At 46.8% G+C, this 15701-nt stretch overlaps 4 protein-coding genes across 4 annotated transcripts; 3 read left to right on the forward strand and 1 right to left on the reverse strand.

Moving 5' to 3' along the window:
* Positions 1–18: 18 nt before the first annotated feature.
* On the forward strand, positions 19–2418 carry CTRU02_210391 (fungal specific transcription factor domain-containing protein; the record flags this gene model as incomplete). Its single annotated transcript, XM_070205437.1, has 4 exons — positions 19–138; positions 316–603; positions 658–1146; positions 1201–2418. The coding sequence occupies 4 exons, from the start codon at positions 19–21 to the stop codon at positions 2416–2418; spliced, it is 2115 nt and encodes a 704-aa protein (XP_070060680.1).
* Positions 2419–4182: 1764 nt separating this feature from the next.
* Positions 4183–5994, reverse strand: CTRU02_210392 (carboxypeptidase S1; the record flags this gene model as incomplete). The annotated part of the gene is made up of 1 exon (XM_036733592.1): positions 4183–5994. One exon carries the CDS (start codon positions 5992–5994, stop codon positions 4183–4185), a length of 1812 nt encoding a protein of 603 aa, XP_036574684.1.
* A 4000-nt stretch (positions 5995–9994) lies between these two features.
* Positions 9995–11730, forward strand: CTRU02_210393 (histidine acid; the record flags this gene model as incomplete). Its single annotated transcript, XM_036733591.1, has 4 exons — positions 9995–10151; positions 10229–10362; positions 10423–10571; positions 10623–11730. The coding sequence occupies 4 exons, from the start codon at positions 9995–9997 to the stop codon at positions 11728–11730; spliced, it is 1548 nt and encodes a 515-aa protein (XP_036574683.1).
* A 2497-nt stretch (positions 11731–14227) lies between these two features.
* Positions 14228–15507, forward strand: CTRU02_210394 (uncharacterized protein; the record flags this gene model as incomplete). The annotated part of the gene is made up of 6 exons (XM_036733590.2): positions 14228–14249; positions 14309–14376; positions 14433–14684; positions 14759–14880; positions 14932–14993; positions 15050–15507. The coding sequence occupies 6 exons, from the start codon at positions 14228–14230 to the stop codon at positions 15505–15507; spliced, it is 984 nt and encodes a 327-aa protein (XP_036574682.2).
* Positions 15508–15701: the final 194 nt, after the last annotated feature.

Raw genomic sequence — 15701 nt, forward strand, 5'->3', positions numbered from 1 at the left:
GTTAAATCATCCCACGCCATGTCGGCATCTCCATCGGAGAAGTCTTCGTCCAAATCGTCGCGGCCCCTAGCCTGTGTACTCTGCCAGCGCCGTAAGGTCAAATGCGACCGAAAGTATCCATGTTCGAACTGCATCAAGGTATGTGATCCTCTGCCACGATACCCAACGCCACAGCCTGATTCATCGTCATTTGAACCGAGACATCCTATGATCCCTTTACGCGACCTGACCAGTGACTGTCTCAAATTTCCACTCCATTTTTTTCTCAGCTCGTCAAGAATCTGTTGTTCCTAAGCTTACCAGCCAAACTACCAGTCCAAAGCAACATGCAGCCCCAGTATCCCAGCACCGGTACGGAAGAGGAGGCGACCAAATGCAGAGTTGCAAGCAAGGCTTGCGCGGTGCGAAGAGCTTTTGGCTAAATACGCTGCTGCAAGCAAAGAGCCGCTAGACCACACAAGCACGGTGCCACCGACGCAGTCGGCCAATATCCCTCATTACGAAAACCATCAAATGAATTGGAAGCCAGCTGGGAAGCTCGTCGTTGAGGATGGCTCTGTTCGATTCATGGACAACTTTCTTTGGGCCACAGTATACGAAGAGGCAAGTATGCCCAGATGGACCCCAGGTGCAATCCTGCTAACGAAATGGGTACAGCTGCGCCAAATGAGAGAATTGGTGGACGACGAGGACGACAAACCCGAGCCCGAATCATCCCACGATTGGGATCCCGGAGCTTCCATGCCCGATTACAGCGAATATCTACTTGTGGGCGGCGACTCTCAACCCCAACTTCACCCAGAAGAAATATATCCCAACGCGAGCCAAATATTCCGGCTCTGGCAGACATTCTTGGACAGAGTAAATTCTCTGACAAAAATCGTCCATGCCCCATCGCTGCAGCCCTTTGTGGTTGAAGCTGCCAGTGGCCCAGGAGTACTTCCAAGCAACGTTGAGGCTCTCTTGTTTGCTGTCTATAGTATGTCTGTCGTGACTCTAACAGAGGAGGAGTGTATGGCGATGCTCGGTTCTACTTGCAATGCTGCTTTCCGACGGTTTTCGAGCGGCGTGAGAAAGAACTTGCTACGTGCCGAGTTCCTCAAATCGCACGATCTCACAACGCTTCAAGCGTTGGTTCTTCATATTGTAACGTCTCTCCCTTTTGCTCGATATTAGATGATGTTTGCTAACTCTGCGAAGATGTCGATTCAGGGTCGGTGTAACATTCACGGTGCCTGGATTCTAAACGGCATTTGTGTCAGGATCGCCCAGAAAATGGGCCTTCACAGAGATGGGGAGCTTCTTGGGTTACCACCCTTTGAGACCGAGATGAGGCGCCGGATTTGGTGGCAGATTTTTATGCTTGACTCCAAGTTCTCAATGATCTCGGGGTTGAGCCAGTCGCTTCTTCCTCGACCTAGTGACTGTCAACTTCCAAAAAACTTGAATGATGCTGATTTACACATGGGAGCAACTGAAAGATACCAGGATCGCGAAGGGCCGACGGAGATGGTCATACCGTTACTGGTCTATCAAATTGGATATTGCCTGCGGCAGCAACCTGATATCGAAGCTTTGATGCTGTATAACGAGCTCAGCACTCTCAGTTCAGGGAGAAAGAGCAAAGTTCAATCTGCCCAGATCAGCTCTTTCGTCAAAATGCTTGAAGATCGACTCAACAACGTCATTGAAAAGAATTCCGACCCATCAGCAGGGCCAGTGCATGAATTTGCGGCTCTATTGAAGGCTTTGGTACTTCAAAAAGTCAAGGAGACCACTTGCCCACCGCAAGAACAGCCAGAATGGGGTACCGAAATCCAAACTCCAAAGGACAACTTGTTCAAATGGTCAATCATGACGACAGAGCAGAACATAAACGCATATAAATCGAACAAACATCCTGGATTTCATTGGTTTATAAAGCTACTTTTCCAGTATGACGTTGTCATTTTGATGGTTGGCCAACTCAGCCAACGCACGACTGGGGCTTTAGTTGAACGGGCTTGGCAGCAGGTACCAGCAATTTACGAGTATCATCCGGAATTCCTAAACCCATCCCAGGAGTATAATATAGCTCTTGCCAAATTTGTATTAAAGGCTTGGAAGGTTAGGGAGGATCACATTTGCTCTCAGCATGGCGTTCAACCCGACGAGCCAGCTTATATCACGAAGATTCGTGAGATAATGGCGCCCTATTTCACCAGGTCTAGGGCGACAACTGAGCCTCTTGCCCATCAATCGGAACAACCTTTGGTGGCAGCGAGCCATGAGGGTCATCCACCAATGGATAATCTGTTTTCCAGGTATCTGGAAGCAAGTTCCTCCTGGGATCCTTTGGCAATGCCCGACCAAGAGATCATTCAAAGACAATTGTCTTCATTTGAGGGTCTTGATATGAGGACCCCAACTGGTTGGTAGCATGTAAAACGGGTTAGCTAGTTTGATTCATAAAAACCTGCTGTTGAGTTGAATGCTCTGTAAAACATTGTCGCGGTGCTGATTCGTAGTGAGAGACAAATCCATCACACATGGGACCTGACAACAGCCAGCGCTTGCCAAATGGCAAAGAACGGGACGATGTACTCTGCAAATATGGCGGACGGGACCGTTATAACCACGAGTATGAACGGCATTTGTCCCCCTTACACAGCTGAGATTTCGGTGAAAATGTGCGGCTCGGTTAGGTTTCTATCGCCGAACGGTGCTCGGGTCCATTCGCCAGCCCGACTAACGGTGCTCGGTGGACCACAACGGCGAACTTGCGGTCTTAGCGTCGGCACTTGATACAGTACAAGCCTGGCCATGGCTCCTTCAAACAAATGGACAATTGTTCAGGGCACTGCATTATTCTTGCGCACGTTACTACTTCCGTGAAATTCATGTTGAAGAATATCCTCCTGCATCGCTTATCAACATAAAACCTTGCAACACTATGCATTCCAACAGGACCTGAACAGAAGAAAAGTACGAAAAGCTCAAGAATTGGCTTTTCGATTTGTAAACTAAAAGCTAGAGTAAGAAATGTTCAATACTTGGGTAATAATGCTATTACTATCAAAGTTCTCCTGTGAACTAGATGCAAGCCTCTTGTAGTACGTCTTGTGCTTCTTCATAAGCCGGCCCTCCGTCCCCTTGGAAATCCACCGCTGACAAGGCTCCTACGCCCTGTCTCATCATATCTAAATTAGGCTGAGAAATGTGAGATAGTTAATTTGAATACAATGTATTACGTGTAAAAGCGCAGGGCTAAAAGATGGTGAAATTTACACGTAGGAAAAGCCGAGACCTAATAATTATCAGTTCTTAAAACAACCAAGTATGGCGTGGATCATCTAACTAATGACAAGGCGTGGAACAGCAAGGACATCAGTGGTATCAGTAGAAGGTCCTTGGGCGTGACCAGGAAACCTTTTTTCCACAGATTGTAGGTCTTACTCTGTTGACGTGTTAATTACATTAGCTCATGAGACTATGCCTAGAGTTGCTGTGTAATAGAGGCCTTCGTCAGAATAATAGTAAAACAGTATAATGAGATCAGCCTGCAGGTGAATTGTTACCATGCTGATCAACATCACCACGGCAAGGTCTAGTGTCTCTGACCTCGGCAGGCATCATGCCCGCTCTTTTCATCACTCTAAGAGTGGAAGAGAAGACGATGGACTCAACTTGTCAGCTGCTTCCGTTCCCCTTGAGTCGCAAGATGGTGAGCGCCGAACGATACGTGTTTCCCTAAGCAGTTCAACTGATTATGTGTGTTTAAACCATACAGGCCTGCTGTGGTATACTTATACAGAGGGCTGGAATATGGCAAACGAAATGACGATTTGGCTGCCCTCGTGTCATTTCGTCGAAGTCACAAGAATCCTTGGCAGGTTCCTAAGTTGCAGCCCAATCTATGTCGGTAGAAAGACTGTAATTTACGAGAAAATATATGTGCTGACGCCAGGTATGCACGAACACGTCACTGTAGGTAATATATTCAGAATCATACAACTTCATGATGTCCTACTTGAGCCTACACAAAAGCGGGCAGTTGTGTCAACCGTCCACAATGTGAACAGCTAGATTACATTGCGTGGTGTATTGTACGCACAGGAACAAGCTGAAAAGTGCCAAACGAACAATGTTTTGCATCATTAACCAGCATGACAGAAAGTACACAAGAGGTCTGAAAGTGCAATTCTATCTCCTCAGCAGCGACCCGTCCTCTCTCAATAGTTTCCTAATATTCTTCGCCGTCATCTCACTGAGAGGATGAGCTGCCGCGTTCTGCGACACGTCGGTCTTCACGCTGAAATCACCAATCTTCTCTGTCGCCGCCGGCGGTCCCTTAAGAACAGGCAAATGCGTATGCGGATCGTAAGTGGCGCCCTTGGGCACAACCTTCAGCTGGACCGTTCCCGGTCCTTCCCTGAAAGTACTCACAGACGGCCCCATCGTAATCAAATTCATCCCAAATCCCATCGGTTTTGTCCCAGTCGCGATGTCTACGCCTTTGATAACATGCTCTTGGATTCTGAGCGCAGCCTCTGGCTGGTTAAAAGCAGAAACGTGGCCTGCGAAGTATAGTCGCGTAAACGAGAAACCGTCGGCTTGCTTCACCACACCCGGGATCTGTCCGTCGCTATTGGCTGTCAAGTTCACGAAGCCAGCCTTGGCCCAATTTGCAGCACCCACGTTCGCGGCTACGATCTCGGCGCCGATGAAGTTGCTGTCGTAGTCGGCGTCACCAGTGAAGAGAGCGACAGTGACCCCTTGCTGGAGCAAATTTGACATGGAACGTGTGACGAGCTCGCCTGTGCGACTGTCGTCGCCGGTTGAGGCGAACGCTATAGACGTCTGCACTGACGCTGGCGTAAAGTTGTTTGACGCACCTATGGCAGCCTGGATGTCGGCTCTGTTAAGGTATGCGACGAAGTCTGGTGACGGATACGGTTCCGGGGACAACAAGCGGATGTCATTTTCAGTGCGTCGCGCGTTAATGTCCCAAAACTGTTCAACATTTTTGATGCAAAAGTCGTCGGCGTCGGCGCAGACTTTGTCAGATGGGTTGGAGTTGCAGGCCGTTTGCCGCTCCTGGCAGCCGCCGGTGCCAAACGTGTTAGTGAAGAGCTGTTGCTTGAGAGTCTCGTTGAAAGGGTCCACGTCGTATGGGTTGCCAGGGGTCACCGAATAGTTGAAATATGCGGCAAACTGCACACGGGTATCCATGAATCCATCTTCAATGGAAACAGATTTGAGGGGAATTTGCACAGTCCCAGGTGCGTTCACTTGGTTTTGCTTGGTGATGTAGTCAGCAAAAATAGGAGCATAGTGGCCGCCGTACGACTGGCCGGTTATGTGTACACCATTCGCCGTATACTGCGGGAAGGCGCCCATAATTCCCTGCATCACTTGGTAGAAAACCTTGCCGGCTTCAGAAGTGGAATTCGGTGTTAGGGAGATGTCCATTGACGAGTAGGTCCCACACCTGGGATCTGCCGATGTGCATTGCTGGGGGATAATTTCCGCGGTTTTGGGGTTTATGGTGCCGTTTACCAAGGTGGTGTGCGAGAAACCCACGGTCGCTGGCTGGTCAACGAAGAGCAAGTTGCTAATAGTTGACCAAGAGGTCGGATTATCCAACACTTTCCCACTAGCATCGATAGAACAAGGACCTATTTCGGAGAATAGTCCATTCATGGAGGAAGCACCCGGTCCTCCATCTAGCCTAACTGTCAAAGGAGCTGAAGCTGCATTCTGTCTCGCTTCGAACAGGTAAAAGTACATATGTTGAGTTGGACTCACGTCCACATAACCGGCAAAACTTTTCACGTTGTTGTTAGTCTCGCATATGCCGTTAGGGACTTGCTTGAATCTAACGGTGACACCTCCTTTCCCCTCCACAGCCTTAAGATCCTGTGGTTGAGCGACGAACTGTCCAGATATGAGGGATGGAAGCAAGACAGTCAAACAAAACAAAGACGCCCGCTTCATAGTGATGATCATTGTCATGGTGTTGAAGGATCGAATTGCTGGACGTATCTGCGAGCGAGAGGACAACTAAACTTGAAATAGCCAGTGAGATTGCCCAAAATTTAGAACAGTTATAGTAGAAAGGGCTTACCTTAACATTTATATGTTGCTATTATATAGCAGTGGATAAACGGTTGGATTCTCCGGCGGCAATAGTCTTTCTCAGTAATGACAAAAAAACTTTCTCAGTAATCACAAAAGATTGCATGTTGCCGGGGAATTTGTGGACAGGGTGTGGTGGGTGAGCCAGAACGAAAACGGAGACTTGTTGTCAAACGCAGAGCGTCAGGGCTGGCTGAAACGCCCAGGGGGTCCTACGGCAGCTTACAATGGCCTGCGCCAATTCACAAAATTTCACAATGGCACAATGGATGTATTTAAATTGTGTATATGACATGGTAAATCTTCGAGTCGACGAGGTCAGGTTTTCAAAAACAAGCCTGCCAAACTTTTAAGCGATTGATTCTATATATTGGGAAAGCCGCATCGAATGTCTAAATCAACAAATCAAACACATGATATATCCATCTCAGCCGACTGCCCCATTGAAAAAGATCTTAGCGTGCGCTGTCTGCGCTTGGACAGCAAAACAAAACAATACCAATAGTTGGACTCAGGGATGTTCCTGACCAGAGATACTGAGTGTCTCTAAGCTTCAACCTTTTTTTTTTGTTTGAGAAAGTTCCGTAACACTCTCTGGCCAGGAAGGTTGGAGTGCCCAAAGTCTACTCACAGAGTGCTGTTGCACCTCCGAGCCAAGGGATTAGAGTCTCCTGGTAGTGGCCCTCAAGTTACTGACTCTCTATATCTGAACATACAGAGAAATTAGTCCAGTCAGCAGAGTGGTTATGTCCGTGTCTGCCAATCTAGTATGTCTTCGTCTCTGATCCTAAATGACCGTCTATGGTGATCCGTGCTGCATACAACTGCGAATGAGTGAAACTTCTATTGCATTAAAAAGATGGAAAAAAAAGAGCACCAAGTGTCTGCTTGGCCTATCCCATCAGAGTCCAGTTGGCTACAGGTACATAGCCCCCGATTTACACCCACTCTTTTCCCGTAGTATCAGGAATACACAACCGTAGGCTATCAGGCCTTATGTTTCCCAGGCTGTATTGATGTAACTCTGATAATGCATGTACCTGCGTTAAAGCTAGATTGTGTAAGTACCTATCAGTCAGAATTATTTGGTTGGCTAGAAAAAGTCTTGGCTAGCCTCTGAGTGGCTAAGTTTCCTCACGAGGATGTACCTGTTGCCAACTGGACCTCGGTAGGATACTAACGATAGCACATTTAGGTGCCTTCTGCGTGAGCTAGCCCTTGCAAGCTTAAGCTCAACCTTCATCAATACTAGGATAGATACATATCCAAGTATGCAGCACGTGGATCCTTACTCTTCGAGGCGTAAATAGAAAAAATCGGCTATTGAATTAAATTTGTCGCAAGGTTGTGTTGAAGTCTTACGGCCCGCTAGGCATCAGAAAGTCAAAGACAGCACTACTCTACCCCGGCGGCTGGTTGTCATCATGCCCAGCATGAAATGAACAAGTACTTAGTCAATACCCAATACTTCCAGGGCTCAGCCTTCTAATTTAGTGCCGGGAAAGTATTCATTAACTGAATTGGATGCTCAAAGCAATTATTGACCGCATAAACACAGTTGGAGAACAACCGACTGGGTAAAAGAATCTGGATCTAGAAATAAAACTAAAACAAGGCGATTATTCTGTGCTTGTAAACATCCATGGATGTTTAAATCTATGTCGGGGGAAAAAAAAAGAAAACATGCTCTCTCCCATTTCGCCTGATGCTATAGTTTTCCACGACTTCAAACCTCATGCCCTGGCCGGCGTAGTTATCTATAATGATTTTATCCAATGCAAATTGTATTAGAGAAGCATAATTTCTAGAGTTTGCCTGTTCTACCTTAGTTGCAAAGGAGCCATGTTAAAAAGTACCAAGTAGATCAGAAACATTGTTTCATTTGGGATTTATTACAAATGATCGCTCAGACGATCACCCCTAACAATTATCAAAGACCATTGGCGACCCTTTATTGACGTAAATTTAAACCAAATAACAGACGAATTATCAGTCAAAACACTGTTAATGCTTTGAGAGGCCGGTTAGTCAGCTCAACCGACCCAACTTATATATTACATTGAGTGCAGACAGCCTGCATACTTTTTTTCGTAGGAGTGCATCTTATACATGTTTAATAACATCATGTGGCACTGAATTTGATTTGCTATATGTGAATCTATAGATACTTCAGCAACCTCTTTCATAAGAAGTGATCAGTCCTATGTTTGAAGGGAGACCTCTCTAGTTATACCAGTTTGCTGCTTAAGAGAACTGTGAAGATTTGGCGTCATGGCGAAGTCAGCCACTTCTTTGTCGCCGCTATATCCTCAAGAAACGATCGCAGCACAATAAAAACAATGAACAAGAACAGCCTGAAATGCTAATTATGGTGCTAATGGAAATGTCGTAAAGTCAGTTTTTAAACTAATAATAAATGTCCGTTCTTCTAGAAACTTCTGAATGAGATTCTTTCATAGGTTCCTAAGCATGAAATGAAGTTATGAAAGTTTTCGGGAAATTTTCTTAAGGATTTGAACGTTATGATTTAGTTGACTAGTATCGGAATCTGTGGGTGAAGCTTGAGCTCACAATGAAACTTCCAGCGCAACCCTTATTTCATGTTTCCGAGCTCTGTCTACGAGGCTTTGATTTCATGTGCTAATTTATTCCGCTGCGTTTTCTGAGGATCCTAGATGTCCAGGCAGATAACAGATGGGAGTTCGCAATTGTGGCGTGCCTGAAGTCTGACTCCAATTGTACAGGCACGCAAATTGTTCAGAGCTTGCGTACGTGGCGGCTGAAGCGTCATGTCATGTTTGCATGAAATAATAATTTGCATTGTTTTCTCTTAGATACTTCTGGTGTTATCGAAGGAATTTAACCCTTATGGCCTACGGCTTTCTGATAGCAGATCTGCACGATGGCAGACTTCTTCCTGTTTAGCTAGCTTGCCAGCGGGTGTTTATGGGCCAAACGTAACTCAGGCTACGACGTAATCTCCATCAAGACACAGGGGTTCTGAAACTATCTTTCAAATTGACTAGCGGCTTGCAATAGATTTTGCGACTCTATTCATCTATTATTTATCACATCCTAGGAGTACAGAGGGCTAAGAATCTGAGATGAACGATTTATGTTTTGCTACGAGTAGGAATCCTTTTATCCACTACATATGCATTGACGTCAATTCAATGCCAAAATCTACAGGCCATCATTGGAAGGGAGCAGAGGGGGTTGAAAAAAACAAAAAGGTAACAAGACACCTATGACGGAGTTTGTAAAGTGGCAGGGTCAGAACAGTGATATCAACTTGGCGTTCACAGCAAATAACCAATTGCGCTAACCACGACGGGAAGACAATTCGTCTAGAACTCACTCATAAGACATATTCCATTCATATCCTACGAATTAGAGAAGCAGCAATCGGGGCGTGCAGCAAGATTTTCTATTCAGTTTGGCTTGGCCGACGCATTCATTGTTGGTTGTGATATCTCGGCTAAAGAAGCCCATCATGGGGGCTGGTGATCCGGAGGTGAGCCGGAACTACTGAACATGTTTATCGGCAGCGCTAGCGGAAGCAATCGCGGGAGAAGCTCTCTTCTGGGATCGAATCACCGCGATACCCCCACAGCATTTTTTCTACTGTCAAATCAGGAATGAGCATTGCTCACGTGCGCTGTACTGGCAATGTAACCTTGCCTACATCGGCACGATTTGTCCGCGCAATTCGACTGAACGTAAACAAGAAGATTACAGCACGTGGCCGGCAATGACCGGCCCGGTAGCTACTCAGTAGAGAATATATAACAAGATCGTAGCAAGCCATGGCTGGATTTAGGAATATACGGCGTCGCATTAGCCTCCACCTTACGTATCTCAAAAGATTGGGCTGAAGATGGCTGTTTCCAAGCTCGGTCTCGTTTGCCTTGCTGCAGGCCTGGTGAATGCGAACTCCAGGTTTCTCGCTCCCGTCCAGGACATCAATCTTCCTGCTAGCGAGAGTGCGGAACATCCGCTTGAGCACGTCGGCGCCAATGGTCCTTGGTTTGCAGGTATGTGGTTTGGTCTTCCTTAGGCAAAGTCAAACTACAAATAAATTCATTTTGAGAGCTAACTAAATAAATTTTAGGACCTAATGTGCATGGCATCTCATCAGATATCCCAGAGAATTGCTTCGTCGACCAGGCCGCATATGTTCTCCGGCATGGGTCTCGTTACCCCGATCCCGGTGCCTACAATGGCTGGGTCTCGATGCAGGAACGAGTCAGTCAACCATTTCTTTGCTGTGGGCTGGTCAAAAAGCTTACAAGCACTGCTTTTTAGTTTCAAGCGGGCAACTATACTGCATCTGGCAGCCTCAGCTTCCTGCCTAAATGGCGAACCGCATTGACGAACCCTTCGGCTCAAATATCTAACTTGAGCCCAACTGGATACAAGGAAGCCCATGATCTCGGCTACACTTTGCGAACAAGGTATCTGCCATAGGTCCGTTACTAGATGAGGGGCGTTTCTAACACAGCCAGATACCCCGACCTTTACAATGAGGGCGAAGAATTTATGGTCTGGGCCAATAACTACTCTCGTGTTCTCCAAACCGCCAAGCTCTTTGTTCGTGGATTCCTTGGAACCAACGCGACGTTGTTTGGAGATGTGGTTTCAGTTACATCCCGCGGGTTTCCTGGTGGTATTGGCGACTCTCTAGCTCCTTCAGACATGTGCCCGACATTCAAAGACACAGAAGGTGGCGACTATGTTTCTGAATGGAACAGCATCTACATCCCTCCCATTCTCGAACGCCTCCAAGCATTGATTCAAGGAAATCTCACTCTTACGCAGAACGACATCTCTCAGATCCCATATCTGTGTGGCTACGAGAGTCAGATTACCGGACGCCTCTCGCCATGGTGTGATATCTTTTCCGATGAAGAATTCCTGCAGTACGAATACTTTCAGGATCTCCGCTACTACTACGGCGTCGGCCCAGGAACCAATGTTCCGTCAACCATGATGACACCGTACTTGAATGCGCTGATGGGTTTGTTTGGCGAGGGCCCTTCTGTAACCGGTCAACGTGCAGATGGAAGTTCCTTCAAGCTCCCCAAACTCATCATGTCTTTCCTTAACGACGGTCAACTTAACCAGCTCGTAACAGCATCCGGAGTTTTCGATGAGCAAAGTCCCCTTTCAAGTACCGAAAAGGACGATGACCGTCTGTTTGTGAGCTCCCGCTACACTACCATGCGCGGAACCATTGCTTTTGAGCGTCTCAACTGCGTTGTACCTGTCAACGGCACGTCTGGTAACTCAACTCGGCCGTCGCCCCCCACCTGTGGCACAATCAAACGCAGTAACACGACACTGCCCGCCCCTTCATCAAACGGATCCCAGAACGCGACATTTGTGCGCATCCGACTTAATGACGCCGTTTATCCTGTCCCCTCTTGCAAAAATGGACCTGGGTCGTCCTGCTTGTTGGATGACTACAGAAAGTACGTAGCCACCAAACTTGAAGCTCAGGGTGACTGGATCACAAACTGCAACGTCACTACTGCAGGGGCACCAACTAAAGTCAAGGGAGCAAGTTTTTACACTGATTTGAGTAGCCCGTGGTTAAGCCATGTTGCACCATGATCTTTCAAAGACATTTTAATCTAGAATAAGTGGCTCGACATTACGAAACAATGTCGAGGCTACTTTTGTAACTTATAATACATTGTCACTTAACGTGAGGCATATCCTAACTTGGTACAAGCATTCACGTCACACTTGTCTTTATCAATTTCAAGTGAGAATCGAACAATGAATGCATGGCACCATATATCCCCGCGCACCTTATCGTCCTACGTAGACTACTAATAAGTCTGCTCCTCCAGTCAACCCTTCATGTGAGCCGCCTCTTTCCTGCAATACGTGAAAGAAGATATTGTACGTCCTATACAGTCCGATTTTTTGCCCTAAATCGGCACTTTCACAAAAGCAAACTTCTGCTTTCGTCAATGCAACCCATACCTCATTTGTTCGATGAAAATTGAAAGTATTTGAAAGACGTTTAGTCACTTTCAGGGTATATATGCTTGGCTCGGTGTACTTTTGAATAGAGTTTATCACTTGAGCACGGATGCCGCCTGCAGGAAACTAACTGTTCGAGTCAGTTCACTTTCATGATCTACCAGCCCTGCCAGTCAAAAGATGTGAAAGATACCAGGAGAGGCAGCCGAGGATTCGATTCTTTTAGGCAATTCCTAACGTACTTTGACCTCTCGGCCTGGAATTATCTCTTATGGTCATGATTCCTATCACGGTATGACTTGCTTTGCCTTTGTGTTTTGTTAATACCAGGGCTTTTCAGCTGAAAGGCTTTACGCCAGTTAAGTATGAATATCAACAAATATACCAGAGGATCAAGACGAAGCTGTTAACACCGAAGCATGTTTCCTAGAAGGAATTTCTAATTGTAATTTGTGCGTATTTTCCTAATCCCAACAAACGAATTTGCGACATACCTGATGCTGATCTCACGTGGCATTCGTCGCAAGTTGACAGAGCATGAGTATACCAATTAGGAACGGCACGGTAGATCACAACGTCATTCCGAGTTTTCTGGGAAGCTAGCTCATACGTCATGAAGAGTTGCTCTGGCTTACTATCATGAAGAACTCTGCCTCAAGCAACATGTTTTCATAGTCCAAACAATTTGTCGTCGGCGTAAGTATTTCTCTGCGACCGGCTGTCAACCCTCCGTCAGTGGGCTGATCAGATGTTACTGAATCCATACTGCTCTACAAAATTGCTTGCTATCGTTGCTTGCAGGCTCTTCTCTCAGTAGTCGATGTGCTTACTTCATAGCAGAAAGACATTGTGTACGAGTCACGGAAGTGGTGGCAGGAGGAGAATTAAAATGCGCGCAACCTTAACCCGCATTTAAGAGGCTTTGGCCGTTACGGGGTCAAGGCTAGACTTCCCTAAGTGATAGCGGGGATTCGCTGTTGAAAGCACGTGGAGGATGAGGTGGAAACATGTTTTTGCGACGAGGTAGTCAATCGGAGTACTACGGGGTCGTGGTTTTAACTTCGTAGACGAGACCGTGTACTCTTAAAGCATGTTTTTCGCTGTTCGAAACACTAGAGATATGATGCAAGTTGTGGTATCTGACTTTAGGTTCTGTACATAACCTCTACACCACCATGTTCCAGACGGAAAGGGACATGCACGCATATTCAAGCATGTTCCTGGTGAGTGTGTAGCCAGAAGCTGGCACCCTCCTTCAAAGCCCGATTGCAAAAGCCGGTCAGCAAATGACGCTCTGGTGTTCAGGATGCAATGTTTGCAGAATAGGCCAAAGTTGAGCTAGCAGAAGCAAGATCAAAATTTTCTCCAGGGACTCCGTGTGATTGATACGTCCTGCGAATAGCTTAAACCTGGCCCACTCATCCATTCCTTAACACATGAAGGATGCTTCTTACTTACCATGAGCAAATGACTAGTTCGCAAGGCCCTGAGGAACTCTGTTAATGACTGGCAATAGTTTAATTCTGCCCGCTCGGTGTCAATGCCCCCGACCTGCAGCTCTTGAAAATCAGACCATCCCCCATTTTAGTTTTAGACAGTCCTCGAGGCGCTGTTTGGATTGACACGCCGTCACAACTTCGCCTCCTCGTTCGTCATTCTCTCCATGGTTTGCCACGTGCACGGCGGCATCATGGACTAAAGCTCGCCGTAAACTGTCATCAGTCCGAACGCGATGGACAGCCAGGAATCCGAGAGTACAACTCACTCCATTGTTACTACTCCATGTCAATTAAACAGTAGGCTCACGATTGATACGTTCGCGGGCACACCGCAATGGCGGACAACTTAGTGGGCACACTTATAGGTGCTACGGTGGCTATGATATGCGTCACTACTCTCGCCGTCTCTGCACGTATAGGATTCAGGTTGAGCTTAAGAGCTTATGGCGTTGACGATGGTAAGTAAGTGGCAGGGTGAATTTTGTTATGGAACTACTGACAAAACGGAATAGCTCTTGTCACAGCCAGCTGGGTAGGTCAACCCTTATCGCCCTATTCTTTGGCTGTGTTACGATGAAGAGAGAACCTGACTAGTTTCTTCTCAGGTATTCACCATAGCCATGTGTAGTCAAGTCCTTGCTTGTGAGTAGTACAATTTCTGCATTGTTTCGATCGTGATGGCGTGGTTAACACATATTCAGCGACCAATGCTGGGTTTGGCCGACATCATAACGAGATCAGTCCATCAAAGATTGAGCTCATTCAAAAGGTAACTCAAACATGCCGATACAGACCGTCCAGAGACTCTAGTTGACTCTAGAACAGCTGGCTATTACGACGTCGTCAACTTACAGTTACGGCCTTGCGCTAGCCAAAATGTCTTTTGCAGTTCTATACATCCGAATGTTACCGGACCGACGACTCATCATCATCAATAAAGTCATCATAGTCTTTCTATGCTGCCAGGCCATTGAAGAGAGTCTAATTCCCATTTTTCAATGCCAACCTATCGCCAAAGCCTGGGCACCAGGTATGGCAGGGCAGTGCCTTGACCTCCCTGTGTTGTGGTGGGTGGGAGTAAGTTGAATCCCATGGTGATCAGCGGCAAGAAATTCTCTCTTCGGACGAGGGCTGACTTCTGGTATTATCAGTTTGCTTTCAATCTCTGCACCGACTTAATCCTCTTTATACAGCCTGTCCCAACCTTGTGGAAGTTACAACTCCCTTTGATCAAAAGATTGGGGCTCATTGCGATGCTATCGTTGGGGATTTTGTGAGAAACTTCCTCGTAGTACTCCATACAATCGCTAATGCTTTCCCAAAGGGTTTGTGCGATATCCATCATACGAATGCATTCTGTTACCAAGATGGGCCTGGACAGTACTCGTGTGCCAACCTTTACCTCCACAATACCCGTGCCACGGATGCTAACCTTAAAACAGATGACCTTGCTATCCCAATAATATGGTCTGAAGCGGAAGTCAGCACCCTAATAGTGTGCTCCTGCGTGCCATCTCTACGTAAAGTGGTTCAGAAGATCCCATGCCTTAATCGAGCATTTGAGATGTCCGAAACCGACGTTCCATCGCCAGTAATACAGACAATTGGCCAGGTCAGAAATAACGGTCAAAACTTGAATGAAAACAGCAACGGGAAAGGAGGTTTTGGTCAAGAGTCGGAGTTAACAGGGACGACTCTGACATACCCAATGAGTGTGTTGAGCCAACCAACAAGAAGCTACTTTGTAGCTAATGAAGATACGGGTGAAATACGCAGAGCTCCCCCACAGACTACCATCTGCTTAGGAACCCACCCTGCAACTGAACAAGACCCGGAAGCACATGCCGGCCTTGCCCAGTCACCATCGCACCCACACCTTCCACCAGATTCTTGTAAATAACGGTTGCAAGGCAAAGCTAATAGTGTACATAAACCACCTAGATAATTGAAATGCTTCTCCGGAGTGTGTTATAAAGACTTTGCTTGGCCTTGGCCTTGGCCTTGGATGGCCCGATTTGAAAGACTATGTGGGCCGTTATTTCTTCATAAGGCTGTCCATAGCGGCCTCTCGTGGCCTCAACATCTTCAACAAAC

This window comes from Colletotrichum truncatum (genome assembly GCF_014235925.2).
Source record: "Colletotrichum truncatum strain CMES1059 chromosome Unknown Contig_0007, whole genome shotgun sequence".
Lineage (NCBI taxonomy): Eukaryota > Fungi > Ascomycota > Sordariomycetes > Glomerellales > Glomerellaceae > Colletotrichum > Colletotrichum truncatum.